We start from the raw sequence: 27,571 nt of genomic DNA, 5'->3' as shown, positions 1-27,571 counted from the left end.
ATATTGTTAGTCCTGAGGCCATCTTGCAAAAGAACACCTTCATTTCAGCGACCTCCAAGTGCCTCAAAGCCATACAACCCGACATATATTCAAAGATTGCAGGGTAACACTGACATTGTAATGCTGACAAGAGCTGAAGCTGATCGCATAGGCAGAGTGCAACATGTCAAGTTCTTCCCTCCCGGTGGTCACAGAAATAAAGCGTTAAACTGGCTCATTAAGTTCAAGGGAGAAAAGACTGTTAAGCATCATGGCATCAGCCAGTCTTTAAAATGATTAACAAAACTGACATTTAGATTTTTCCATTTAGTGGACTTTTCTCCAAAGTGATGTGGAGCTCAGAGAACACAGATGTTCACTCAAAGCCTTTAAGGCATTCTGAACAGTGTGAGGAGTTTTACAAAGAATATTACACATATACAGCAAAAGAGGCCTTGCAGTCCATTCTGCCCTTCTCAGTTTTTTTAATAGTCTCTGCTGGAGGGGAAAGTACGTCTATGGTTGTGGGATAACAAAAAGTTGAGAAACACCACTTTTCTCCAAGAAGTTAACACTTTACGATCAGGGATAAGTGTTCGGCTCATATACATAATTTTCAAGACTGACCTTTGAGCTCAGAGCAAAACACAAGATGGTAAAAAATGTTATGTCTTTAAAAATGTAATAGGATTTGTATCAACATGTTTTCTGTAAAGCCACTTGACATTTTAATAAAAGTGTCAATAAACGAATAATACCTCTAACTGCTTCGATACTCCACTGGGTAACTTCAGCTTAAGCATTAGCCGATGCCTTTATTCAAAGTGATTTGCAAATGTGCATTGAGCGTTATTCCAATTTATACTAGAACGGCATCTAGACCTTTTCCCATGTTACAAATCAGACCTTTGACAAGGTCAAATGAAGAATAAAAGATGCAATTATTCCACAATTCAGTGAAGTGCAGCTGTTATATAATTACAAAACAAGACTCAACCAAATGATTAATTTGCATAAATAACTGAATCCTCGCAATAAAAAATTAGCTGCATGGGCAACAATGGCGAAAACAGCTTTAATCAGCTGTGGCTTTCAATGTTAGGGATAAAGCGGATGTCTTTGCTTAGAGTCATAATTTGAGGCCTCATCTTACACAGTAGGACCAGTTCGAAAAATATCCCTGCACTTTGGGAGTTATGTGCTTTGTATTCTTGTTTTCCAGCCAAGTTCTTGCATCTCCTACTTAGCTATGTCAGTTTTACAGGGATGAACATAGACACACACCTCCACTCATTTATTGCCACTCTACAGGCTCCACGGGGCATGAGGTGTTTGCCCGAGAGCGCTGTTTGCTGATTCCACCCGTAGCCATGTGGACACCTGGCTGTCGCTGTGAGCAATGAGGGGGAGCAAAGCCAGGCTATCTCACCCACCCAGGGAACACAAGTTAGGTTAATTTATCTTCCCTGATGTTCCTTGCCATACATCCTAGCTCCATTCTCCGGGTTTAACGTACATCCATGCACGGTAATTTTGCCGGCTCTTAATATGCTTTGTATTTGTCACGGGGCAAGTCTAAGTTCAGCTGTTTCCACACAACAGACCAAATCTATAATTTGACCGCTGGCTTTTAAGCACACAGACAAGAAGGAAGACACCTGCGGTGTAAAGGGGATTTGCAAAAGCAGCACCTGGAGGTGAGGGGGTGGGCGGACTCACGGGGTCGGAGGTCACCAGCTGTCAGCAGTTCCACTGGTGTGTGTGTTTGCCGGAGCCATTGGAGAACAAACATGAACTCTAGGGTTTCTGTATCCACAAGCAAGTCGGTGAAAGGTGTCTGATGTTGCTATTGAAAATTTTGGACTCTTGTTGCTTTTGAGAAAAGGATCTGCTAAATAAATAAATGCAAACATATTTCTATATATAGTATATATATCTTATAATTGTTATATGTTCTCATTTGTGCAGAAATTCCTCAAAAGGCTCCAAATACAGTACATAGGTTACTTATACCTTAACAGCAATCACTGTGGCAGGAAATAGTCTGCAACGCTGTGTTTTATTTCTGCATAAGTATATGTAAATTTAAAATGCAAATATAATTTTTCTAATTTTCAGCCCAGCCAAGGCTTTTAGTTTTCATTTTACGGTAGTTATACTTCAGTCAGTCTATTTTTAGCAGTGCTGGAAAAAACATGATTGTAACAGAGACACAGCTGAACATAGATTTGTTTTTCTATCAATATAAATAGTCCCATACAGTGCCATATAGCATGATAAATAACAATATAACTTGAAAAAATAATATAAATAACAATATAATATAACAATACAAATCAGCAAATTAGTTTTATTTAAAAAGGGGAAGGCACTGAATGGCTATGCATTTGTGTGTGTAAACATATGCAAAGCATGCTAAATAATGCAAAACTGACATTTGCAGCAACTTCAGAAGAAAGAATATTTCAGTAAAAACTAGAATTTTAAAAAATATTTATTGTTTTCCAGCAGACAGCCACATAAACTTACAACTCTATAGTTTACATTTCACACTCAGTTCATTCTTTTGGTCACAATTACAAAAAAAAAATTAAATATTTTTTAAGATTCTTTATAATGTTGTTAGCAAGTTATTATTAGCAAGTCTGAAAATGTTTTGAGGGTACATATATATATATCATTTACTTTTAACCTTGAATTGCACTGCAACCCAAAATGAAGCACAAAAAATCTACACAACTAATTTTCTTACTGGAGATTTTTGAAAGAATACTGCAATAAGAAGGCATTAAAAGTTGTTCTATGTCCTGTTAATGAAGATCCCATTCTCATCTGAAATGAAGTTTAAAGCTACAAAAAGGAATGTACATTTTTAGCTGTTGCGAAAAAGATTAAACTTCCCATGTGCAATGAATCTAAAATGGCATTGTCAGCCTCTTTATGTAAATATTCAACATTGTGCACTTGGTACAAGTAACTTTGAATAATAATAATAATAATAATAATAATAATAATAATAATAATAATAATAATAAATTTGCGTAATTTTTATTTCAAATAATGTAAAGTACACGGAACAAAATTAACCAAGGTGTACTTTGCTTGACATTGTGGAAAAGCAGGACTACAGGTAAAGTATTAAACCTCATAATCATAACAGAAATGAAAAAGCCTTCGGTGTTTCTACCTACATCATTGTGTCACGACACCACACTCACAGCCAAAAAAAGCATGCATTAGGTCTTAATACACCGTGAAAAAGCAGGTTATGTCATCACACTGGGCAAAGACTCGAGTCCTTCAGATGATTTTAAGCCAAAGTGAATTTCTGTGCATCAAAAAAGAGTCTAGAATGGGTATAGGAGCCAATTAACATTATAGCATTACGTTTATTTTGTGTAATTGTATCAAGGATAAGTAATGCTAAGTAAGTAGTACTGGGGATACTTTTATCCTACATCATCACATAACAGCACTCCATCATGACACTCTGATTTGTCTTGTACTTATACATTAATTTTAGGTTCAAAATTATTAAATATTTCTGATTATTATATTGACATTGTTAATAAAATAAAATTAAATTGTAACATATACATTACAAATATATAATTTGCATTAAATGTTGCACTCAAGGTAATAACCACCTTCCAGGTAAAATGGGTCTGTGAATACTGTTGCAAATTGCAAACTGCAGACCAAGCTGTTATGCAGGGGTATTTCCAGAAGGAGATATAAGAATTTGGACATTGGCTGCAATGAAATTGGGGAAAAATAGAGAAAAATGCAAAAAAAAAAAAAATGTCTTCAGGTAGTTTTGGTGCCAAATGTAGCTTATTTTTCCTTTACAGAAAATTGTATTCTCACACCTGTCCTGGAAATTTTGGCATAGTAGCCCAGTTGGCGAGAGAAGGCATGTTATTTTCAATTTCCATATTCCAGAGGCACATGAATGCAATAGTTTTGGCCACAGTCCCCGCTGCAGAGAGACGCAGCTTATTTAAATGGAAATGGAAATGGAAAACAAGTGTCCCAAACTGATAATAGTTTTCTCCTTGATAAAATGCCATCCCATGATGACCTGTTGTTGCACCATATTGTTAACACTCAGTTAAAAATATGACCAGGTGATGGCATTTCTCAAACAGGTTACTAGGACTTCCAGGGAATCAATATTTGCCGACACAAACAGGTGAACAGACTGCAAAGCAACACGCTGTCTGGGATACCATCTAATATACTGCAAAGCCAGGTACTTATAAATATGTCAATAGCTATAGAGCTGATTTACAAAATAGAAACAAAGTCTAAAAACCAAGAGTCATCACAGATATGTCACCGAGCACAAATACAGTGAACACTTATGTTGGCGTGTAATACACGGAAAGAAAACATCACGTCTGACTTTCAAGCTGAATGTTTAATAATGATTTCAGTAACTTTACATCAAAGTACTGGCGCAGTTTTTCGATTAGCTGAATTCAAGAGACAAAAGGCTACACGGTTATATTTATTCCTGAGGGACGGTGTCATGTGAATGTTGAGTAAAGAGGTCACAGCTGGAGTTGGACACCTTCAGTGCTCATTCCTGGACACACAGATTCAACCAGGGAGCCCACAGTATTACCCTCAACACCAACAGTGATTTCCAAACCACTCCTTCTTCTCACACTACAGTCACTAAGGGGAGTGCAATTCATCAATAAAAGAAGGTGTTTAAATGCACTGTGTCTTTTCAATTACCCCTTTTCGTAATTGCCATGTATTAATAAATGTGACAAATGAAGTAAATGGACCTAACACTGAAACGTTTGTGGCAAGTGGTGTTTAGCAGTAACAAGTCAGTATTTTGATGATGTCATCTGAGGTCATATTGAAATAATGATGACCAGCAGCAAGCAAAAGTCCAAAAATGGCCAAAGGCGTTAAGAAATGAATATCTACTACTGGATAATGATTTCAGTAGATCCAGTTTACAAAACTTTACATACATTACATATATTTTTAGCATCTACATTATGTTCCTTGCTGAAGTGCCTTTAAGCTAGAGATGATATGTTAGCAAATTTAGTATCTCTTTAAACTGTGATTGTAGAGATAGCTAGCAATGTACCACGTAGAATATAAAAGAAATGAACCGGGGCGCACAAGACTTGACCATTTTATGACGGATTCCCCATATTTGTTTCTCTTAGCTGTTCTGTGACATTAAGGAACTCTGACATATCATTACAACAGACTAAGCAGCCTTCGTTAATATTAACTAAATCATACATTGACATTTTGCTAGTAAACTAAATATAAGCAGTTATGGTTGTCAATGTAAAACACAGTACAGCCCACCAAGGCAGCCAGGGGCCTCCACTAAGGTTTTTCATGGCGGCTTCATAAAAATGCACACAATACATACAGTATGCTATCGGCACTCAGAAAGAAACTAGGACCACACATTTAAGAGCATCTTGATTATTTAGGCCAACTGTGTCACAATCAAAAGCTAGTTATATGTCTTTATTTTGGGACAAAACAATACAAAGTTATGGATCATTACGCTGCTGTCTGTCCAGCAATTATGGCAAGCTATAAAAGAAACTCCTCCATTAACTCTTTAATGAGAATGACCTACATCTTGCCCTGACTCATCCATAAAAGTAGGAACATTTGTTACATTTTTTGCTCTGGATGTACATTTAAAATACACACACATTCTAAAGTACTACAAAAAGTAATTGCAACTGTTTAAAATGTTAAAAACATACAGTAGATATAGAGTAGCTATAGAATCATAAAGCACTGCATTCAGGTAGCATACCAAAAGGGGGACTTCTTGCATGCAAAATGATCGTTCCTACTCTGTTTTCTATTATTTGAAACATAAATAATGATATTATGCCTATTTTAACAGACTCCAATTCCTTAAAATAACACTTCATATTTTCCTTGCAGAGCCATGTTATATACAAAAGAAAAAGTTTCTCAAAAATAAATAGCCTCCACAAAGCAATTTGTAAGACATAAAAATATGTAGAAACTACACTTCTTTGAATTTCCAACTTAGGCCTAAAATTCATTCATTTTCACTGAAAGCAAAATCAGTTTTTTTTTTTTTTTTTTTTTTACACTCTTACAGTTTTAAAAGAGTCAGGAGAGCTATATCTCCCAAAAGAATCACAAAGTCAACACAAACACCCTTTGCAAAAAAAAAAACGTAACAGCAAATAAGAACAGACACAGCTATCAACTTGAAAAAAATATATATATGATTTACATTTTTATATTACAAACATGACAAAACACAAAATAGTATTTTTATACATCTATGCCTTATATAAATATCTATTTACTTTAGATGGTAGTAAGAAGTGTAACATTAACCAGCGCGAAAGAGAAATTCAAGCAATCAATGGTACATGGAACGGAAAAAAAAATTTTTATCAATAACCACAGCTCTGCAAGAGCTGCTTCGAGAGAGAGCTACTAAATTACAGTACCAATCTTCTTCATTTAAACCAGAACCTGACCTGAAGCTAATCCACTCACTTATTGCCGTTAAAGACAACTGCTTAATTCATTGGTTTAATTGTGCAGTGGAAAAGAAGCTTTCAGCATGAAAAGTCACTCACTTGAAATTACATTTGAACACCAAATTGTGGTGTGATTAAAAAAAGTCAGTCAGCAAATCACTGAAAAATGATCGTGATCATAAAAAAAAATTCATACAAAAAAGTCCAACTAACCCTAATTTCAGTCAAAAGCCAAAATCTGTAATACTAATATTGTGATTTGTCACCTCATCCCTTGCAAGAAAATATCCTTTTTGAAATTCAGATGTTATTTTCACACTGCAACACAACACACTTGACAGGGTGAACAGTGATTTTTGCAGTAGAACAGTAACGTCAGTGAAAACATTCATATGTTCTATTCCTACACCTGAAATTGTGCAAAACTCCCTTTGCAATCCTTTGAAATCTTGCCTTTTGGACCGGCTGCAGCAAAGCTCAGCAAAACTTCTGTGCACCAAGACCTAAAAAATAGCTTTTTCTCGTGCATTTCAAAAAGAAAGAAACACTAAACAATATTTGTTTTGGCAGTGCAATGAACTATAAAGGAAAAAAGACGTGAAGACGAACACTCCTCCCGTCTCTAGGAACCTTCTGTTGGCAACACAACCACAGGAGGACCCTCCATTAGGAGCTACGGAATGCTCTTTCTCTGTCTTTTCTACTTCCGTCTGCTTCTCAAGATCATTTTGGCACAAGGAGGTGGGCAGAGGCTGGTTACACAGCAGTTTCCTGGTCTTCTCGTTGGATCATCTGGTAGTGCTGCCGGTTCTCTAGGTAGGCTGCCAGCTCGGGATCCTTGGCTTTCTCTGCCCTGTGTTTAGGAGTGTCGCCCTGGCAAGAGAGAGCAATGTAAGGGACATCTGCAATCCAGGTGGTGGCACATGGCCGACCGCTAGCACCTCACCGGGTAGTGCAGTGGATAAGGACTCAGAAGGATTTTGCTTTGAGTCTATGGAAGAGCCTTCCTGCTGGACCCTTAAGCAATAGACAGTCATTAAACTTCTGCTGTGTCTTTGGTAAACACTTACAGTGCGGTATCTGCAGTGAGAACTTTGCTTACATTTACAGTTACATTTACATTTATTCATTTAGCAGACACTTTTGTCCAAAGCGATGTACATCTCAGCAAAAGTACAATTTATGCATTACATTGAGAGAAGGAGGCATAGCTGCAGAATGAAAGTCTCAAGCAAACCTAGTTTGTTCCCTACCACTTGCTGCACCAAGGTTCATCATTCAAGTAGGCGCATAAGACACAGGATAGACAAATCCCGATACCCACACCAATTTTTTTTTTTAATTAAATATTATAAGATGCAGGGGGCGCGGTGGCACAGTGGGTTGGACCAGGTCCTGCTCTCCGGTGGGTCTGGGGTTCGAATCCCGCTTGGGGAGCCTTGCGGCGGACTGGTGTCCCGTCCTGGGTGTGTCCCCTCCCCCTCCAGCCTTACGCCCTGTGTTGCCGGGTTAGGCTCCGGTTCCCCGCGACCCCGTATGGGACAAGCGGTTCAGAAAATGTGTGTGTGTGTGTGTATTATAAGATACACAAATGAGCAGTACAATACCAGAGTAATGGCTGAATAAAGGTTGTATCTGGGGATGCTTATGGAGTTACAATATGTGAACAGTTACACCATAGATGAGCTGGAGAGATCTCGGGCAAAATGGATCTGGAAAAGGTGGGTTTTCAGACCCTTCTTGAAAGCAGACAGAGTTTGCGCAGTTCGGAGTGACAGGGGAAGGTCATTCCACCACAACGGACCCAGAACCGAGAACCTCCGAGCTTTGCCTTTCGTGCGTGGGACCACCAAGTGAACAGAAGCAGATAAGTGAAGGGGCCTGGCTGGGGTGTAGCAGTTGATCAAGTCCTGTAAATAGCCGGGAGCAGTTCTATTGATGCATTTGTACACAATAACCAGGGTTTTGAATTTGATTCAGGCAGCTATAGGAAGCCAGTGCAGAGAGATGAGTAGAGGAAATACATGGGAGCGCTTTGGCAAATCAAACACAACTCGTGCAGCAGCATTCTGCAGAGGTTTGATGCCATTAGCAGGAAGGCCACACAGAAGAGAGTTGCAGTAGTCCAGACGGGAAGTCAACATGGCCTGGACAAGTAGTTGGGCGGAGTCAGTAGTGAGGTAGGGACGGATCCTACGAATATTATGCAGGATGTATCTGCATGCCCGGGTTGTGGCTTCCATATGTTGAGAGAATGACAAACTCGCATCAGCCGTTACTCCCAGACTCTTAGCTAAGGAGCTAGGCGAAATGAGTGGGTTGTCCAGTTTGATTGAGAGGTCATGACAGGAGAACAGGCCAGCTGGGAGGTAAAGAATCTCTGTTTTGGAGAGGTTGACTTGGAGGTGGTGATCATACATCCGTAAAGAGATGTCTGACAGGCAGGCAGCAATGCGTGCGGAGATGTCTGACGCACCAGGTGGAAAGGAGAGGAAAAGCTGGGTATCATCAGCATAGCAGTGGTATTTAAATCCATGGGAGGCTATGATCGGACCAAGGGAGGAGGTGTAGATTGAGAAAGGAAGAGGACCCAGTACCGAGCCCTGTGGAACACCAGTTGAGAGAGGCAGAGGAGAAGAACGAGAGCTCCGCCAGACCACTTGATAGGATCTGTTAGAGAGGTAGGACTCAAACCATCTTAGTGCCGCACCTTTGATCCCAAGCTAGTTAAGAGAGGAGAGTGGTTGACTGTGTCGAACGCTGCAGACAGATTGAGGAGGATGAGGACCGAGGAGAGGGAGGCAGCTCTAGCAGCTTGGACAGTGTCAGATACTGCCAGAAGGGTGGTCTCAGTGGAGTGACCAACTTTGAACATTTATTCATTTACCTGACATTTTCTTCTTCAAAGTGACTTACAAGTGGACCATTTTTAAGGTAAGTATCTCAGCGGTGCTGCAGTAGGAGCTGGGATTAAAACCTCCAACTTCTGAGTTCAACAGCCACATCTGTAACCACCACACTACACTACACTACACTACCTGCAGCCACTTTTATCACAAGTTGTATGGAAAACAAACATCCTCTTAGCCTGAACAAACATCCAGATATTAACATGTGCCATCTCGTTCTTTACTGTTTATTCTGTATGGAAGTGGGTGCTCTTGTGAAATCCTATCCTTCAGTACCCAGTTCTATTCTGCCTATGTGTGATGGATACACACAGCCCAGTCCTCTGGATTTGCCTCGTTTCAACACAACCAGTGTAACTAACATGACATCTCTTGTCAAGCTGAAAGAGCCCTTTCTGCATCTTCTCCTCTCTGCTGAAGATGTCCTGGAAGTTGTTCTGCTTAAAGGAAGGAGATTTCTCTCTGAAGAGTGTCGTGGTGAGCATCGACACTAAAACAATTTGCTTTCCCACTCTCTGCTGACAGCTCTGCATAATCTCGCCGGGATGGCGGCGAGACGACATGACAGCGGAAGGACGCATCAAACGACAAAAATGAGGACTCGTTTGTCTTTTGATTTCTGTGTGGGTGTGTGCACATTCACTAGGCCGAGCTGCAGGACTCAACAGGACGAGAAGTCGAGATACTGCCTTCACCCTCATCACCACCACTGAAACAGCAGCGTTCATCACCATCTGTTGTGACCAAGAGGTGCAGGACTTGAAAGATTGATTGGCATGATCTGATGAGTCGTTTTTGCCATATGAAGCATTTACTACAACAGTTGCCTTTGCATTCGTACCCTGCTGCTATATTTATGGCTATTTATGAAGCAAAGCTGACTCACCATTGCTACAAGAATTGTGCACGTTTTTTTCACCCAGCCATGTAAATTTATGATAAGGCAATACCCTTGTTTCTTGCTCTGCCAAGTGCTGTGCTCTCTGCCAACTGATTCTTAATTAAAATCTGAGATCGGTGGATGAGACGTGGGCTTTTATTCTCTATTTTTCAAGGCCACAAAGAGTTTAGACTCATCTGGATGTCTGTCTCCAGTTGTCTCCCCATATCTTTATCTCTCTGGTTTCTCGGGTTTTAATTGGTTACCCCTGCCAACTGGACGTTGCCCCGTAATGAGCTCTGTCACTTCACAAGAATCCACATCTATCCAGCTGAATGAATTATGTGCCCCCCCATACTGTCTCTCCAGCTCACTCTACGCTGCTATAACTGCAGATGCTTACATGGGCTATGTGATTATTACTAAACCTCATGTACATCTGTCTACCAAAATATTGTTCAGACTTAAACAAATGATGAAAAAGGAAAGCGAACACAGAAGGACCGTGTGTGGAGTTTTTTTACAAGGAATATTTCCCAGAGCCGCAGTGCTTTTGACAACTTTCTGTACTGCCTTTGGTTTCAGCATTAAGGAATACAAATATGGTTTAGTGTACTTTTAAGTGGCTTTTTAAAGAAACAATAGTGAAAAAATAATGGTACAAATGTGAACGATCACTGCTTTGCTATTCTTGTTATGTTTTGCCACAGTGGGTGTCCATTTTGATTTTCTTTTTGGTTTTCCACTCCCCTTCACTTGGATTGAATCCCCAAGTGTCCAGCAATATTAGTCAAGCAGAGATGGACCTAATTCACTGCACTGGGAAAGGCAGAACTTCCGAGATATTGAAAAGACACTTCCTGGAGGCCATTGAGAAGCTTGCTCTATATTAACCAGCTGCTCTAGTGTGATTTTGATAGTGCTCTTGCTCTTCATCTTCTGCCCTCTTGTTGGTACTTTGATAGTTTTCCTTCTTTTTTTGTTGGTATCACCTTTATAGTGCTTGTATACTTGTTTGGGGGGGTGCAGTGGCGCGGTGGCGCAGTGGGTTGAACCACAGTCCTGCTCTCCGGTGGGTCTGGGGTTCGAGTCCCGCTTGGGGTGCCTTGTGACGGACTGGCGTCCCGTCCTGGGTGTGTCCCCTCCCCCTCTGGCCTTACGCCCTGTGTTACCGGGTAGGCTCCGTGACCCCGTATGGGACAAGCGGTTCTGAAAATGTGTGTGTATACTTGTTCGATTGTTCATTTTATTTGATTAAATAGTGTAAAAGTAGTGTGGTAAGGAAGGTGGCGGAAAACATTGTTTTGGGTTTTTACCCCTTTTGTGTCCAGGTTGAAGTGAGAAAGTGGTTTGTCTACAAGGGTTAGGTTAGTTAGGCTTTTTCATTATTTTGTGATTACTTTTTACTTTCTGTCCGCTTTGGTAAGTTTTGCTTGTTGGCTCCTTATTTTTGTACATTTTGATTCACTGCCCTCTCACCAGGACATTGTTGTCTTGGTACAAAAAACCTTCATGTTACACTCTTCTACACCCCTAGTCAACCTTGAGGTTGTAACACTTAATACAACTGGTAGCACTGGTGCCTCACAGCTCCTGGGCTGTGGATTCAGATGGTGGATTCAGCTTAGTCTCTGTCTAGTTCCCCGTGTTTGCATGGGGTTCCACCCACAAGCCAAAGACAGGATTTTCAGGGGCAGTGAAATGGGTAGCAGCCAGTAGTGTATTGATTAGAGCTGCAGCCTTCTACTTGAAGAACCTAGGTTCAGATCCCTGCTCATGCTATAGTACCTTAAGGAAGCTATTTGAATTGTTCCAGTAAAATTTACCAAGCTGTACAAATTATTTTAAGTAGCTTAATGTACAAACCTCACAAGCCATCTTGGAAATCCAGGGCAAACAAATACACTCCTTTAGAGCTGCTCCAGATAGTGCGCTACAAACTGCTGATGTTCACAAACCATACAGAGTTGTCAATTAATTGTCGACTCAGAATACACAGAAGAAACAATGTTCAAAACAAAAAATAGAGACCCTGATGAACTTTCTGCCCAGTGTCTCAATGTGCATGAAGTAAACTAGTCCCAAATTCCACAGGGTTGAACTGTCCACCAGAACAGTCACTGCTGAGAGCTCCCCAGGCTCAAGAGCTGGGGAAAAGAGGAAAATAAAACATCTCAGGAGGTCAGATAGCTGAGGAATTAAAAATAAAAACAACCCCTAAGTACGCAAACAAAAAGGAATGACAACATGTGGTTGCTTTGACCATATTTCTTCCAAATGTTATCGTGTCCTTTCACCAGTTTGTAGGGATAACTGATCTCCCTCCCTTGTCAGAATGAAGCCCGCTTGTTTCCACTGCAAAAGGGTCACAGTGACAATGGACAAGTAGCACAGCCCACATTCAAACTTTTATAAAAGAATTGCCCCAGACACTTCAAATCCCATTGTGCCAAATATTTCAGTTCTTTGTATGGTGGCAACAGCCAGGTTAAGATATACTGTATTTCCTTAATTTTATGCACTGGAGTCTGCCTATTGCATCAGAGGGCATTGTGTCTGGGGATTGAGTCCCTGAGAATGCGTGACAATGTCAAGCCTGAGCATGCGAAAAACACAAGGCATTCTGTTTGCAGAAAAGGGATGAGGGTACTTACTGCATATGTTGTGAGGAATGTCTCGGATTCTCATAACTGTTTTCAGCACACCTCTTGGATGTGCCAATCTCAGAGAGTACTGAAACTCTAAAAACTAAAACAGACCCTTTGCAAACAAACTTTTAAAAGACAGACTTGATTTGTCATGTGCTACCAATCAGGCTGCTTGATTATATTGCAGCCCGTTCTATCTTGATTAAGAGCAGCTCCAAGAAAATATCTTTATGTAACCATAAATGATTTATTAACCACTATTTTTGGGACACCTCTGTCCAAATGTTGGATCTGTACACTAAGCTTCTTACAGTTGGCATGGCGGGTTTGGCCAGTGCCTGCTGTGTGGTAGGTCTGAGGTTCGAGCTCCGCTTGGAGTGCCTTGTGACAGACTGTCGACAGACTGTATTGGCGGGTATGGCTCCGGATTGCCATGACCCACTTAGGACAAGCGGTTGTTGACATTAGTTGGCTGGGTCGGTTGGCTGCTTACAGTAATTTACCTATTTATACAACTGGGTCATTTTGGCTGTATCAGCTTTGGTTAAGTACCTTGATTGAGGGTAATACAACAGCAATAAGTATTAAAACCCAGATCCAATAACTGTATAGCAATGGCTTGCCAAAATATTACGCTACCCTCTGCCTTTGCTTTATGTCCATGAATGGGCTCTTAAATGGTCAATAAACGACTACTGATCCAAAAGCAATGGAAATATTCATGTATAACTGCAATTCCTTCCTTTTTTGTAGGTGATTGAGAAATGATTGATTGTCCCACCTGCAGGTCCGTCTTCATGAGGGATGCCCCGGCCTCCACCAGGTAATGGCAGATTGTCCTCTGGCACAGTGAAGCTGCTTTGTGTAGAACTGTCTCTCCACTGGAACCCACAGAGAGATCGGATCATTACCCGTGCCTTTCCTGAGCCCAAATCACCCAAGGGCTAATATTACCATATCAAAAGACCTGTCGGACCAAGTGAGATAATGTGTTTCTGCAACCAAGATCCCCGGTTCCGCCTCCTGGCGTGCAGTTGCTCAATTGCGGATAAAGAACTGGCCTTTTTATCACTTGTACAGTATAGCTTGATTTACTCAATACCAACACAAGTAAAAGTGAAAACAACAAGTTCATAACTTTTTGGAAAATTCCATACCTCTCTTTATCTGCTACATCCAAGATATCAGTGGATGCTGTTTATAAAAAAACAGAAAGAAGAGAGGAAAATGAAGCATAACAACAGTAAAAGAATGAGCAGATGTGACCCACAATAGATTTTCCAGATCTTTGCTAAAAACTTCTGCATTTCTGTAAACGTGAAGATTAAAATCTATATCTATCTTCCCTCCGTGGCCAGTCGGCATACTTATAGCTCTATAAAAGCATTATATTATGATAGTCAGTAGTCAACTGTCTTTTTTCTTTCTTTATGTCATATATTTGTTTTTCTTGCCTTATACCTGTGTTAAAGGGCTCTGTGTCACTGCATGAGAAGAGCGCTCTATAAAAAAATAAAGTGATTGAAATTGATATAATGATATGGATTAACACATGGTAAATATATGTATATATGTATAATTAAACCCTGAATTTTTCAGCATGTGTACATTAGAGGCTATAGGTGGAGTTCAATGTATTTGCAAAATTACTGTAGCAATGTAAAAAATGTAAAGGCAATGATGCTCACTATGTATGGTATCATGTAGTATTGTATTGTTAACATTTTGTTCATGTTTAAGGATCATTTATATGGGCTATCATATACTAGCATCAGAGTACATATAAATAACCCTGAAATCTTCTTTACGAGATATTAATTTACATTTATTCATTTAGCAGACGCTTTTCTCCAAAGCGACGTACATCTTCTAGAAAGTATAATTTATGCATTACATTAGGAGAAAGAGACATAGCTGCAGATGTGTGACTCATAAGTACAGTTAGTTTCCTTCACCATATGGACTGACGTTCATCGCACAAGTAGCTGCATAAAACTTTACCAGAATATCACCGATTCCTAAGCACCTTCCTAGTAATTTTTTTTTTTTTGAGATATACACAAACATTTACGTTACATTGCAGGAGTGCTCTGTAAAGGACTGATCCGAACATTATCATGAACAGTTATACCTTACATGAACTTAAGAGCTCATGGGAGAAGAGAGTCCGGAAAAGATGAGTTTTAAGACCCTTTTTAAATGTGGACAGAGATTCAGCAGTTCTGAGTGAGAGGGGAAGGTCTTTCCACCATAATGGAGTCAGAACCGAGAACCTTCGTGTTCCAAGAGCCACCGTAATTTTCCTTATGGATGCTCCTCCATAAAACATTAACTTTTTTCAGGTTAAACAGACAGAGGTTTAAAATGAAGGCTATTCTTCATTGATCTTATGTGTTTTGCTTTTTGGATGGGTGCAGTGAGCCGATTGCCCTACTGTTGTCAATGATGTATTTGACGATCTCCTTGCTACCAGCATCCACAGCATGGTGCAGCAGTGTGCAGCCAGAGGAGTCCTGCACAGCCAGGTCCGCGCCCAGTTTGTGGAGCTCCTTCAACTGGAGAAAGACACGGTGGGTCCCATTACTCTCGTGTCATCCTTAGATCCAACCCAACACCTCCAAGACATCAGCTAGTCACTCATATATGGGAGTGGGACTGACGTATGGGACTTATGAGACTGACTATAAGGCTACAAGGACTTACAATGGCCATCCAATCAACCTTATGTTATTTAAGTTGTGAGTTCAGTCTTAAGGTTTAACGACCACCACTCTGCTGTACAAGAACATTGGCTGGCCATGTCAGCACAAGGCACCATATTTGTTATTGAATCAGTCAGTGCGTCTATCAGTGACTGTGTTTTATTTATTTAACATTCAAGTTAGATCTTCTCAATGGCAAGAAAGCAAAATGCGAGTGGTGCAGAAAAGAAAATGTAAAACATCTGATTTAGAAATAAAACAAGAAATAATTCTGTAGGATAAAATGTAATTATAATATTGCCCTGCGGTTCCATTATTCTGCATTAGTAGCATTTCAAGATAAATACTGTGTGGAATTAAAAGAAAAATATAACAAAGCCCTGTTATACAACATAACGTTCATTCATGTTAATGGCGTATACAGCTTTAAAGTTCCTTTAATAGAGTATAAGGGGATCTGTGACAAGGTCATCGGAATGGAACCCCTTTGTTAGTCAAGGACCACGTATACATGACATGGAGAAGATTCTTGTCTTTTTAAGGGAGAGGTTCATTCCACTTTTCAACAAGTATCAGTGTCGAAATTACAATTCAAACATTATAAATTGCACCCTGATCAAGTCCTCATTCAGAAAATCCAATTCAATGCCAGTTGCCACCTGTCAAGAATGTCTTTTTTTTTCCCGCATGTGTTTTTTCTGTTCTCTGCTCTTATGTTGTTTGTGTTATGTTTTCATTTACAAGGTGAAACATTTTAATTGGGTGGCCCTTGAGATTGAGCAAAATTAGATGTAAGCACATAGAAGATTGATCCCGCCGTGCCTCATCCAGCAGAGATTGTGCTCCTGGTCTCGTTCCAACATATGGATTAACATTGTTACATTTATTAATTCTGCAGTCTTCTTTCAGATAATACACTGGATTACGAATGTTTACACTGCAAATTGATTGCTACATTGTCTTGTTTTCTGTGACTTTTGTTATGTAAACTAAATAGCCTAGAAATGTTTTCTCTTAATTATTCAAGTTTTGTCTCATTGAAAGGCAATATTTCTTCATATTAAAGCATATGAACAGTTCGGTCATTGTTATTTCTTTATGTAAAAGGATCTTTGCTAGATGGAATGTATAATTATAATTTCTAATTTAATTAAATTAATTTAAATTAAACAATTATGGCTAATCTATATCACTTGTCATCTCAACAATTAAAAAAATCAGATATTGTCTAATTTGCAGTAAGTTTTATTATGCATTTACACTTTACATTCAGATGGACACATTTTAGAACATTTCCAGAGCACTTCTAAAAGATGATTTCGTTAAATTTGTAGATTCACTACAGCCCTCTGGTATTTTGCATCAATTTAAATGGAAGATGGATTCATGGGTCAAAAAATTCTGGGATTTCCTCTTTTGTGTGAGTCTGTGGAGGTTACCAGGCATTTTGTTCTGCTGAAAGTGCACAGTGATATTTTTAATCGGTTGTAAAGACATCTGGTTTTACAATGCAAGCTAATAAATGCCTTTTTCACATGAAATTAACTGTAAGCAGAAATGTTTAATTAGTGGATCCTGGGTGAGATTTGATGAAGACGCCCCTTTTTCGGGACAGGTAACAGATTGTGAACGAATTTAAAATCATACACACAACTCTGTGGATGAGAAGCTGACACTTTAACCGCGGTCATGACAAGACCCTCTCACAAAGGGAGGTCCCAGCAACACTTGGATCTGATGTAGCCCTCACGGACACTCTTTTGTACTCCTGATTTCATGAAGGCATACCTTTACGTTAACGGCGTTATCACGGAGCTCATCTCAGCTCGCACTGTTGCTGCTGGCTTATGACCTTCTCCACACATCTATTCGCAAGGAGATTCAGGAATTCCTTTTGTAGCGACTTGCCACTCACACGTGACGCATTTTAGCTGGGTTTTATTTCATCTCTGGTATTTTGGCTAAAATGGAACATTTCTCATCATTTTCATCATTCCATTTACAATATTTATATCTGTAAGTGCCACTGCCAGTCGTGACCTTATACCTTTACAGGAAAACATTTAAAGAATATCCATCATTGCGCTTACCTTCTGATGGTCTTTGCTTTTCACACATTCAAACAGTATTTCTGCTGATACTGAAAAAGAATAAAAATCAATGTTTGATACGGGTCTGCTTCAAATCTGCATTCATATCAGATTTGCTCTGCGTCATTGTGCCAGCCTAGCCCATTTCCATCACTATTCTGTATCTGTAAACCAAGTTCTGGTGAAACAATAAATCATGATGAGGCTTGTTATGGGACTCTCTAAGTTCCTTTAATAAATCGTACAAAGTGACATATGTACATGTTTTGCTTTCACAATTAATGTCTCGAGCGTTGTACTGTTTCAGAAACTATAACTTTCTGAGATCTACTTCTGACAATCCTGTCTATGCTCTCCAAATTCGTACAAGCAGTGCTGAGACATCAAGGGACTCTAGGAAACCGTTTGTGCAGAACCAGGTCGAGCCTCAGCAGCGCATTCTTTCTCCTGCCAGCCAAATCTTGGCCCACTCCTGCTCCAGAATATTAATGTTGTGGCAAATGAGACACAGCAAAACGAGTATTTCAAATACCATAAAAAAGAGAAAAAGGAGAAAAACCAGGGAAAAAAAAAGTCAGAACTTTTGTTGGGGGGCAGCCACAAGTACTGGCAGGTTCTGCAAGCCATCAAGGAAAGGATGAGTAGTTCATATTGCTTTTGTGATTCTTCTGCATGAAGTATTTAACTCAGATTTTTAAAGGGGACGTCTACTAAGTAAAAATCTTTCCACCTCACATAGTCAAAGGAGAGCTATTCCAAAAGGGACGGCTCCAACTAGAACGCATTAGTGCACAACTAGCACACTATCGAACATGTGAAGTGTTTAAAATGATAACTTTTTTTCATATTTTCTTATATAATTCACTTCTCTTTATTACAGTCCATCAGGGGTTAAATGCAGTGATGTTGCTAACTTTACCTGTGTTGTTTGCGACAGTCCTCTCAGACCTGAGGAGAAAGAAAGAAAAGGTCAACATTAGTCAATGCTGTTATTTAACAAAATTAACGGTTTATCTTTCAAACAAATACTTGAGATGGGACTGTCACACCTCTTTGCTCTCATAATGGATGTTGAACTGGATACTTTTAAGTGGAGTCACTAGAAATATCGATGTTTCCCAGCCTTGTGTGTTTGCTCTGAATTAGTGAGAACCGCTGCTCTGTTATTACAGTTAAACACACCCTTTTTCCATTGTTAAAAGAAGCAGAAGCAAACGGAGGGATTCCAATAAACTCTTTGTTTTCAGTTCTTGTAAGAGTGTCGGCTCGGGTCATTAGCTGGTTCCTGAAGGAAAAGCCCGAGGGTTTCGGTGGTTTTTCCAGGCGCACCTTGTTCACCTCCTGGCCCAAGATAAGATGAGTCTGGCAGGAGGCTGTGCACTCAGTGAGCCACACGATTCCTCCCCCGTTCCTCCTCCCCGGCCTGCATGCGCTCATGGGCACACACACACACACACACACACACACACACACACTCCAATTCCATCTTTCCCGTCAAGCTGTGGGAGGCCTCCCAGGACGGACAGAGAGGCCGAGCATGGAGCCGCGTTGCTGTCACTGCCAGTTAGGCTGCGCTGGGCCGAGCTGTCAGCTAGCCTTGAGCGAGGCCCCGCCGTTAATCCTCTGCAAGCAGAGCGGTCGGGGGTCCGAACCGATGGGGAAAGCCAGGCCTAATGATAGCGTTGTAGACTGTGTTCTGGACAGCCCTTTGAAGAACACACTAGTCCAACCTCATTTTTCTATCTGACTGCTTTACTGAAAGGCCCTGCTCTTGTTCTTTTGAACATTATGAGTGTCTTGCTCATAGTAGGCGTCTGGCCATCCATACAAAGAGGAAAATCATAATCACATGCAACATGCATGAAGCCTCTACTTCAGTATTTTTTCTGCAAACTTTCCAAGAAAAGTATTGCCTGCAGATATATAATTTAACAGACTACACAAGACTACACTTTGTGTTTTATTTCACGGTTTATAACACTTTTTTCCTAGGATGTACGTTGCACCTTGAGGAAACAAGTTTATCCACTATTTGTATAGCTCATATTTTCTCGAAAAAAGCGTTGCACAAACCGGAATTCATAATTGCCCCTCCACTCTTACATTCCCCCTTCTCTCAATCCCTTGCTTTATCATTATGCTTTGAGATTAAGACCTGAAAGAGATTTCACTGTGACCTACCGTTGCATGGATTTCCAGTCTGCACTGTGACTTATTTACAACTTGATTAAATGCAATTGCTTTAATAAACACAATCAACAAACTCCAGGTTCCAGCCACAGTTTGGCAATAACCATCTTAAAAGGAAATGCATTTAATTTTCATTTCATTGTGGTCTATAACCCAGTAGTGTTTGGCTACAGAAACTGTACATTAAGATGTCTTGATAAACTCTACTAAATCCATTACAGCACTCTGTATTATTATTATTATTATTATTATTATTATTATTATTATTATTATTATTATAAGAATACGAAGAAGAAGAACAAGAAGAACAAGAACAGCAAAAACTATAATACTAATAAGAACTGCAGTTTACAGATCTGAGTCTCCACAAAATTTTTCTGAAATGCACAAAAACACAATTGTATGAACTGCTGAGCTCTTTGCAATGGATGCTAAATGAAAATACGATGCGGGTAAATATAGCAAACAGGCAAAGGAGGAGGACATCTGAGAAAATGGGATTAATTTAGAAGTGTCTGGAATTAATCTGTAATTTGACAAGCCATCGTCATCTTTTTTTGGGAGGTGATTCTAGACAGTGGTATGATGACAGTGAAGGCATCTTGTGCGAGCAGGTAGTTCTTCTCTGAAAACAGCCCTTCAACTCTCTGGGACACTGGGCAGAGCTTTGGCAGCAAAAATGAAAGAAAGAAAGAAAGAAAGAAAGAAAGAAAGAAAGAAAGAAAGAATGGTTGTGTGTGCAACAAAGCAATGCCAGCAGCGTGTTCCGATCGGGAGAAATCAGTCTCGGAAAAATGCATTAAGGATTCCCTTTCCGTCTGTGATTCTGCCTCGGAGTCCCTAATGAGACAGCTTTATCCTGTTAGGATAATTAAAGGGTGGTTTGGCAGCCTGAAACCCCAGTGCTTCTTATCTACCACACATATCCTGTTTCTGAGACTTTTTTTTTTTTGGTTTAAATTAATTCCCAGATAAATATTTGATGAAAGCTAAAACTAACTCATCTTTTTCTTGTAGCAACCCTTGACAAAGCTGCCATTCATTGACCATAACAGTCTCTCTGATTTTATTATAATAACTTGAGACACACTTAAAAAATAGCTAGGAGAATGTTTTTTTTCTAACTGGAGGGAGAATAAAAGCATGAAAACTCGTAAGGAAAAGCCACTTCGGGGCAGCAGGTGGTACAGTAGTTAAAAGCTTGCAGCTGAAGTTAAGAAGGTTACTAGTTGAAGTCCCAAGACAAATCTCTGTTGTTGTACCCTTCAGAACAGCATTATCCCCAACTGTTTCAGCAATAATATCTACATGTTTATTTAAGATTTTAAACTGCAAGCTATTGACATGGGTTTGGATAAAAGGAGCTGTTAGGCATTTAGAAATACATTAAAATTTAAAAAGGCAGAGCAAGGAAGTAGTGCAGTGGGTTCCACTTCAAGTCCCTAGATGGTCGGTACTGCTGTGCCCTTGAGAATGGCTATTTTATAACATCCAGCTTTATAAAGCTGGGCAAAAGACTACTGAGGTGAGCAGGTCCCAGAGTCCCCACCTTGCATTGAAAGGACCTGGGTTCAAATCCCATTTCTGCGAGATGCAGTACTTTTCCGGAACTGATACAATAAAAACATTATTGCCTGAAAGGGTAAACAATTTTAAACAGCTTAGTGCAGAAACTTAACATTTAAGTCATCTCGTACAAAGGCAACAGCTAAATAAATAAAAAACATAATAATGAAATCATAATCCACTTTGGCTGAAAGCACTCTCTAAGCAATATTGTTCAGACCCATTCATGTTCACAGGACACAGAGTCTGGCTTGTCGAAGGACAGCCTGTGGTGAGTGACACCAGGTTGGAACATGTAAAATTGAGCTGGGACCTGGGCACATTCCATCACGTCTATCGTGGACAGCACCTGACGCTAACAGTCATCGGGATCCATGATGGATACGTCTGATGGCCCCGGAGCGTACAGAACTCCAGACACACTCATTACCTGCATGACCCTGAGGCTAAATAACGTTGTGCTTTGCAACCGCAGAACTGTCAGTCAAACAATGGCTGGGATTCTAGTGCTTCAAACATACTGACATCCACAGCCAGATGTGCCAGAGGAAAGAAGAAAACTGTTAATAGCTAAAACACTGTATACCGAGGGCAATAAGTGCATGTCTGAAACGGGTTAACATAAGCAAAACACTGCTTTTCTCTCCATTTCATTTCATGTTCACCTGTTACAAATGCAACTTCTAGTGGTTAAAAGGCACATTTCCGGTGAAAAAAGCCACAAAAAAGGGATGTGATTCTAATAATGACAGAGTTCCATAACTATAAAGGTCCCCATCTGGCACATTTAGTGGAGTCTTTCTGTTTGATTTGGGGACTCCAGGCCAGGATAACAATGCCATGTATTCAGCAGGTTGCAATTCAATGTCTCATAACCATTAGTAATAAGAGGCCTCAGATTTCGGTGCTTCCTTCCATGCGGAAATGCAGCTTCTTCTGAATATAGTCTAACTCAGGGTAGGGGCTGGACTGCTGTGACCTTGATCCAGACAAGCGGTTAACAAAAGTGACCTAGCTAGTGACCGAATTTAGTCTATAAGAAACCGGAGGACGCATGGGGTCAGAGTCATGGTCACATGTTCCAGGACATTGAACAAGAGCGGCAAGAGACCAAAGAGCTGGAGACACAGTGCTGATGTTCAAGCCAAGACAAGAAAGAACCATTTTCAGCACAGACCACGGCACAGGAAAAGTGTTTCCCAAGACGTCTCAACCGAGAAAGCGATTCATAGGAATCAGGGCAGATCTAATAGGTGTCTACTCCATATGTCATTTATTGCAGCATTTTGTTCAAAATCTGGATATTTTGAGTGTATCAGTATTGCTCCGTCTCTTTCAGTTTCCCACATTGCCTCATATGGGCTTCCAGCAATAATTCTCAGCACGTAACTTTGCATAGAAATTGCCCAAATTTCCAAGGTCTCCCCCATACATATATTTGGCAGAAGGAGTGACTGTGTTCACTGATAAGTGAATAAACAAAGCACTGGTTGGGTTTGGGACTAGGTGTGCTCTTATGCCAATTTCAAGCCCCATCCAGAGAAAGTTCAGTACAAAGAAAACATGTGGGGGAAGAGTTTTAAAAAAAAAAACCGTTTGGTTTTTCCAAAAAAAATTAATATACGTCTTTGTTTCCGTGGGGGAAAAAACCCTTTTAATTGGCAGTTCTGTGAGCTGGAATAACCCAGTGCAAGTTCGAGCATCTCTAAAGTAATCCAACAAAATGAAATGGCACTGCTCGTGTTTTACCCGAGGCAAGGAGTCACAAGGAAAGGGCCGTTCAGTAAGGCACAACCACTTGCCTTTATTTTCCTGTGTTTCAGATCATTTGCGTAATCTTAATTTCACCAACAAAAGGAAAAGAAAGTGTGTTTCTGTCAACTCCGCCACACTGCATTTCCTATTAACACGACCGTTGTGCAGCAGCTGCTCTGACATAGTGTGATTAGGAGGCAGTCGTCCCCTTTCAGACAAAGAAATAGCCCTCACTATCGCATAAAACCTTTATCTGAGGGAAAACATTAAATTCTAAATTAATTCCCTCTTACAAACCAATTTATTATGGGCTGTCAAAGGAGAAAAGCTCCCATAAACTAGGAGTGGAAAACAAAGAAACTAAAGGCAAATTGCTTTAGTGCAGCACCTCAACTGAACACTCACTCACTGAATATCAGCTGCTCAGTATGTACATCAGGTAACATAATTCTGAATTAAAACAGGAGCATTACAGCATAACTGAACACTGTATGGCAGCTGCAAGCATTTAGTTAGCAGATACTTTTTGGACCTTCTGGACCTTCTGAATGGAAGGCAAGTGTAATATTTGTTACTATTACTGTTACCATTATTTATTGTTATTGCTGTCACTGCTGCTGTTGTTATTTACTGTCATTGACACTGTTTTGTTTGTCATTGTTTTGTTTGCACAGTATTCCTATTGTCTTTGCCCATAGACTGTGGAGAAGCATTTGGGAAGATTTTCATGATACATGTACATGGTACTTGTATCTATGACAATAAACTTGAAACTAGAACTTAAACTATTACTACTGCTGTACAGTGTCAAGCTCTACTGTAACGTTTCTGTTTAATCGTACTATTAGGTAACTAAAATTCCACAAACTGACTGAAAAGAACATTGCAGTCACAAAGAACAAAACGCTTTAGATAACCGAATCCCTGCGTAATTAAGCCGAAACAATATTTTAAAATAAAATCATTTCTTGCATTTTCTTTAGCAAGTACAGTTACATTCAAAAAAGCTTATGAAATCTTTCAAACATACTGGATTTTCTCTTGCAGTTTTTGTTTAACATCACACTCGTGCAAGGGAATGTAAGGTAAAGAAATACACCAAAGCTTGGTACACGGAATGTCTTTTTCACTGTGTATGTGCTTCAGCACTGTAACATTTTGTTTTTGAAGGAACAAGACAAAAGTAGTGTTTCTTTAACGATTGTCTATAAGTATCATAGAGACACCTGTCGAAGAGACGCTCACTGAAAAAATGTGAAAACAAGAGCATGGCGCTGGATGCTTTAAGCTTAGTCTCTCTTTTCAAACCGCGAATCCAGAGCACAAGTTTGTCATTGTAAGGGGACAGATAGGAATTCTGAACGGCTGACTGCACATTAAGGTTTGCGTAGTTCTCGGAGTCCGTTGCCTTGCATTCGGAATGTCCTGGATTTGAACCCCTCTTCCTGTTGTTGTGTCGTAGGGTGACGTACTTACCCTGAATTGCTGTAGTGAAAATAACCCAAGAAATAAAGTTTAAATAAATTAATTATTGTAAACACACATTGACTGAAACCATTTATCCCAAGCAAGATCACGTTGAGCCGGAGCCTAACCCAGCAACACGGGGCATAAGGCTGGAGGGGGAGGGGACACACCCAGAACGGGACGCTAGTCCATTGCAAGGCACCCTAAGCAGGACTTGAACCCAAGACCCACCAGAGAGCAGGCACAGGCCAATCCCACTGTGCTATACACCAACGGGAGTGACTCTAGAAGAAGGTGTGAGCTAAATGATTCAATAATAAGTAAAGGAACTATGCAGAGTAGTCTGTGGTCAGGTTCATACATAAAGGAAGGGGAATTGTTCATTGTCAGGTTGGGGGGGTAGGATCTGGAGCCCTTGGAAGAAAGCGGAGACAAGAGGAAAACACTGGTCTCTCACCTGGCGACCATACTGAAATCGGCAGCAGTTGTGTTACGCCGATGAACACTGACCATTTCAACCCCCGTCCTTCAACACGAGCACAAAAATACAAATACAACAGAGACAGTAAATTAACACATAAAACAGAAGCATAAATGTCCACTTGCACTTGAGATGTAAAATCAACAGAAGAGCGGGACTCCCAATGTGAAAACCGGTGCCAGCCCCTGAAAACATGGCCGTGTGCCCCAAGATGAGCGAGATTAGCACGTTACAAAGAGAAATTCATTCAGCAAGGCAATGCTTTAACTCTAGTTCCGAGTTCCGTTTAGCGAAACCAGACCCAGGTGATCAATGACTGTCACTGAGCGCCGAGAGGAGTGCAGATGCAGCAGTTTCAAGATAGGAATCCTGGTGTGTCCTCAGGCCTTTCTTCAGTTAGGAGTTATGAGAGGATACGAACGCTGACAGGAAGGCAACGGCATACATCATGTCTGTTCTACCGTTAAGGGCATAAAGCAAGATGCACAAAACTAGAAAAGTGCAGCGCTCTTTCACGGTGCATATTTTTTTCTCTTTGTCTTTGTTTTCAGCGTACCTGTACTGTGCCCTCTGTTCAATTCGAGTCATTTGTTTTTTTTTTTTTTCCCATATTTACAAATTTGGGATGGTAACGGCTCCGGGAAATGACTGCACATAATATCATTGCTGACGCCTTCATATCAAAGAACAACCAGACGACTTAATATTTCACAGCGGATTAAATTCCAAGGGGCAATTCTGCGGCCGGTACAATAATTACACAGAAAATCGTGCGATTTCGCCATCTGTCTTTGATATGGGACAGTAAAAAAAAATAGAGAGCAGTTCCCACCTATTAGTAAATGGCAAGATATCTGGCACATGCCAGTGCCTGGAGGACGTCAGCCGTCCTTCTGCCTAGTAAGGAGTGTTACGTTCTTTCAACGGTTCAGTTGCTTTGCAAAAAAGAATGCTGCTGGGAGACCAAGTTTATGATCAAAGGAGCAGAGATGGACTCACACAGAGCTAATTATGAATCAGAGAAGATGTTATTGTCCTTCATGCTACACAGCCTGTAAATTTAACAGCCTGGATGGAGCCAGAACAGTTCTCAACACACCTCACATCTTTAAATAAGAATTAACGGGACTATGAGTCCGTAAAATCGTGCAAAATACACAGTTTACGTCTTCACATGCAATATGTATCTTTGCAGAGAACTTTAGATGGCCTTCATAAAATTGCATTTACATTTGTGTGCGTTTTCTTGCATTATAGTTATTGAAAAGGAAAATTAAAGCTTCCACAGACTAGCTGTGCTTCAAGTATGATGTTTGTAAGCTGAGACTGCACTCAACATCTTAACAATTTGGCAGCTGGGTTTGCCTTTGCAAGTTCATACAATGCAGCTGGATAGTTTCCATGGTGGAATCATACAGCTGAGTTTACTCAACTACTGGGTTTAACCCGTCAGATGATCGGAGTGTCAAGCATCAGAAACCGTGAGCCGTATTGCTTTTCACCAATGTGAATTACAACGAGCACAAATGACCCACTGCAAGTAGTGTACAGTACAGTGTAAGTCACCTTGGTGAATAAGGTGTAGGCTGATAACACTACGTAGAGTTCATTGGAAGTTGCTTTGGAGCAAAGCATCTGCTCAATGAATAAATGTAAATGTAATGTGTATCGTATACTGTCCTGCCCCATATGTACTCCTTGGACACTGCCACCTTCTACCGAGACCAGCTTTGAAGTTGTAGCTATTAAGTCATTTCTTCTGCAGGACACAAGATGGGCTACCCAAACACAAGAAGGTGAGTGGGATTGTTCACCTCTCAGGATCATCAGGACGTCTTTGCCCTCAAGCTCAACGCTGATCACTCTCAAGCATGACTGTGACATCCTCCAGCAAGGCTGGTCTAACTCACCTGCTGAGAGATGGTTTGGCTGACCTCAGGGAGTCACTATGGGCCAGAGCCTCGGTGATGGAGCTGTCGCTTGAGATGCGCTTCCGCTGAGTAGCTCGCTGGAGCTCCAGAATCCTGAGGGGCAAAGAGGCCATGGTGAGAGAGGCCAGGCGGGTCAAGGTTGGCAAAGGAGGTCAAAGGCCACAGGGGAAGTGGTGACCAGGCAGCAAGAAACTGCAGTAGGTCCATTCCTCACTGACATCTAACCTAGACTAAGAGACAGAAATGAGAAAATATTTTTTAAGAAACTGTGCAAATTTAATACTTTTGGGAGAATCCTCGTATTTGTACTAACTTGTACGTCAAAGACAGAGAAACGGGTTGTGTGAAGACAGGGTAGGATGCAGTGGCTTGTTGTGTGCTGGTTTGCTGGTCCCACGTCTGCTGCAGTGATAGCACCTTTAATAAAAGTACTTGCTGTGAAATACTCC

At 40.4% G+C, this 27,571-nt stretch overlaps 1 protein-coding gene across 4 annotated transcripts in view; it reads right to left on the bottom strand.

Moving 5' to 3' along the window:
- Nucleotides 1–6,306: 6,306 nt before the first annotated feature.
- The window catches only part of LOC108929066 (diacylglycerol kinase zeta-like), a 104,246-nt gene continuing 82,981 nt past the window's right edge, over nt 6,307–27,571 (bottom strand). For all 4 annotated transcript variants that reach the window (XM_029253489.1, XM_029253490.1, XM_029253487.1 and 1 more), the window contains 7 exons: nt 27,102–27,215; nt 18,652–18,680; nt 17,733–17,782; nt 15,375–15,495; nt 14,098–14,134; nt 13,722–13,821; nt 6,307–7,376 (listed from right to left, as the gene is read on the bottom strand). In XM_029253489.1, the coding sequence (XP_029109322.1) occupies nt 7,260–7,376; nt 13,722–13,821; nt 14,098–14,134; nt 15,375–15,495; nt 17,733–17,782; nt 18,652–18,680; nt 27,102–27,215 (568 nt within the window). In that variant the 3' untranslated portion in view covers nt 6,307–7,259. The remainder of the gene's footprint in view (nt 7,377–13,721; nt 13,822–14,097; nt 14,135–15,374; nt 15,496–17,732; nt 17,783–18,651; nt 18,681–27,101; nt 27,216–27,571) is intronic.

Source organism: Scleropages formosus, chromosome 7, assembly GCF_900964775.1.
Source record: "Scleropages formosus chromosome 7, fSclFor1.1, whole genome shotgun sequence".
In the NCBI taxonomy this organism is placed as follows: domain Eukaryota; kingdom Metazoa; phylum Chordata; class Actinopteri; order Osteoglossiformes; family Osteoglossidae; genus Scleropages; species Scleropages formosus.
The sequence above is the reverse complement of the archived record's forward strand: the minus strand, read 5'-3'. Positions and strand labels throughout refer to the sequence as shown.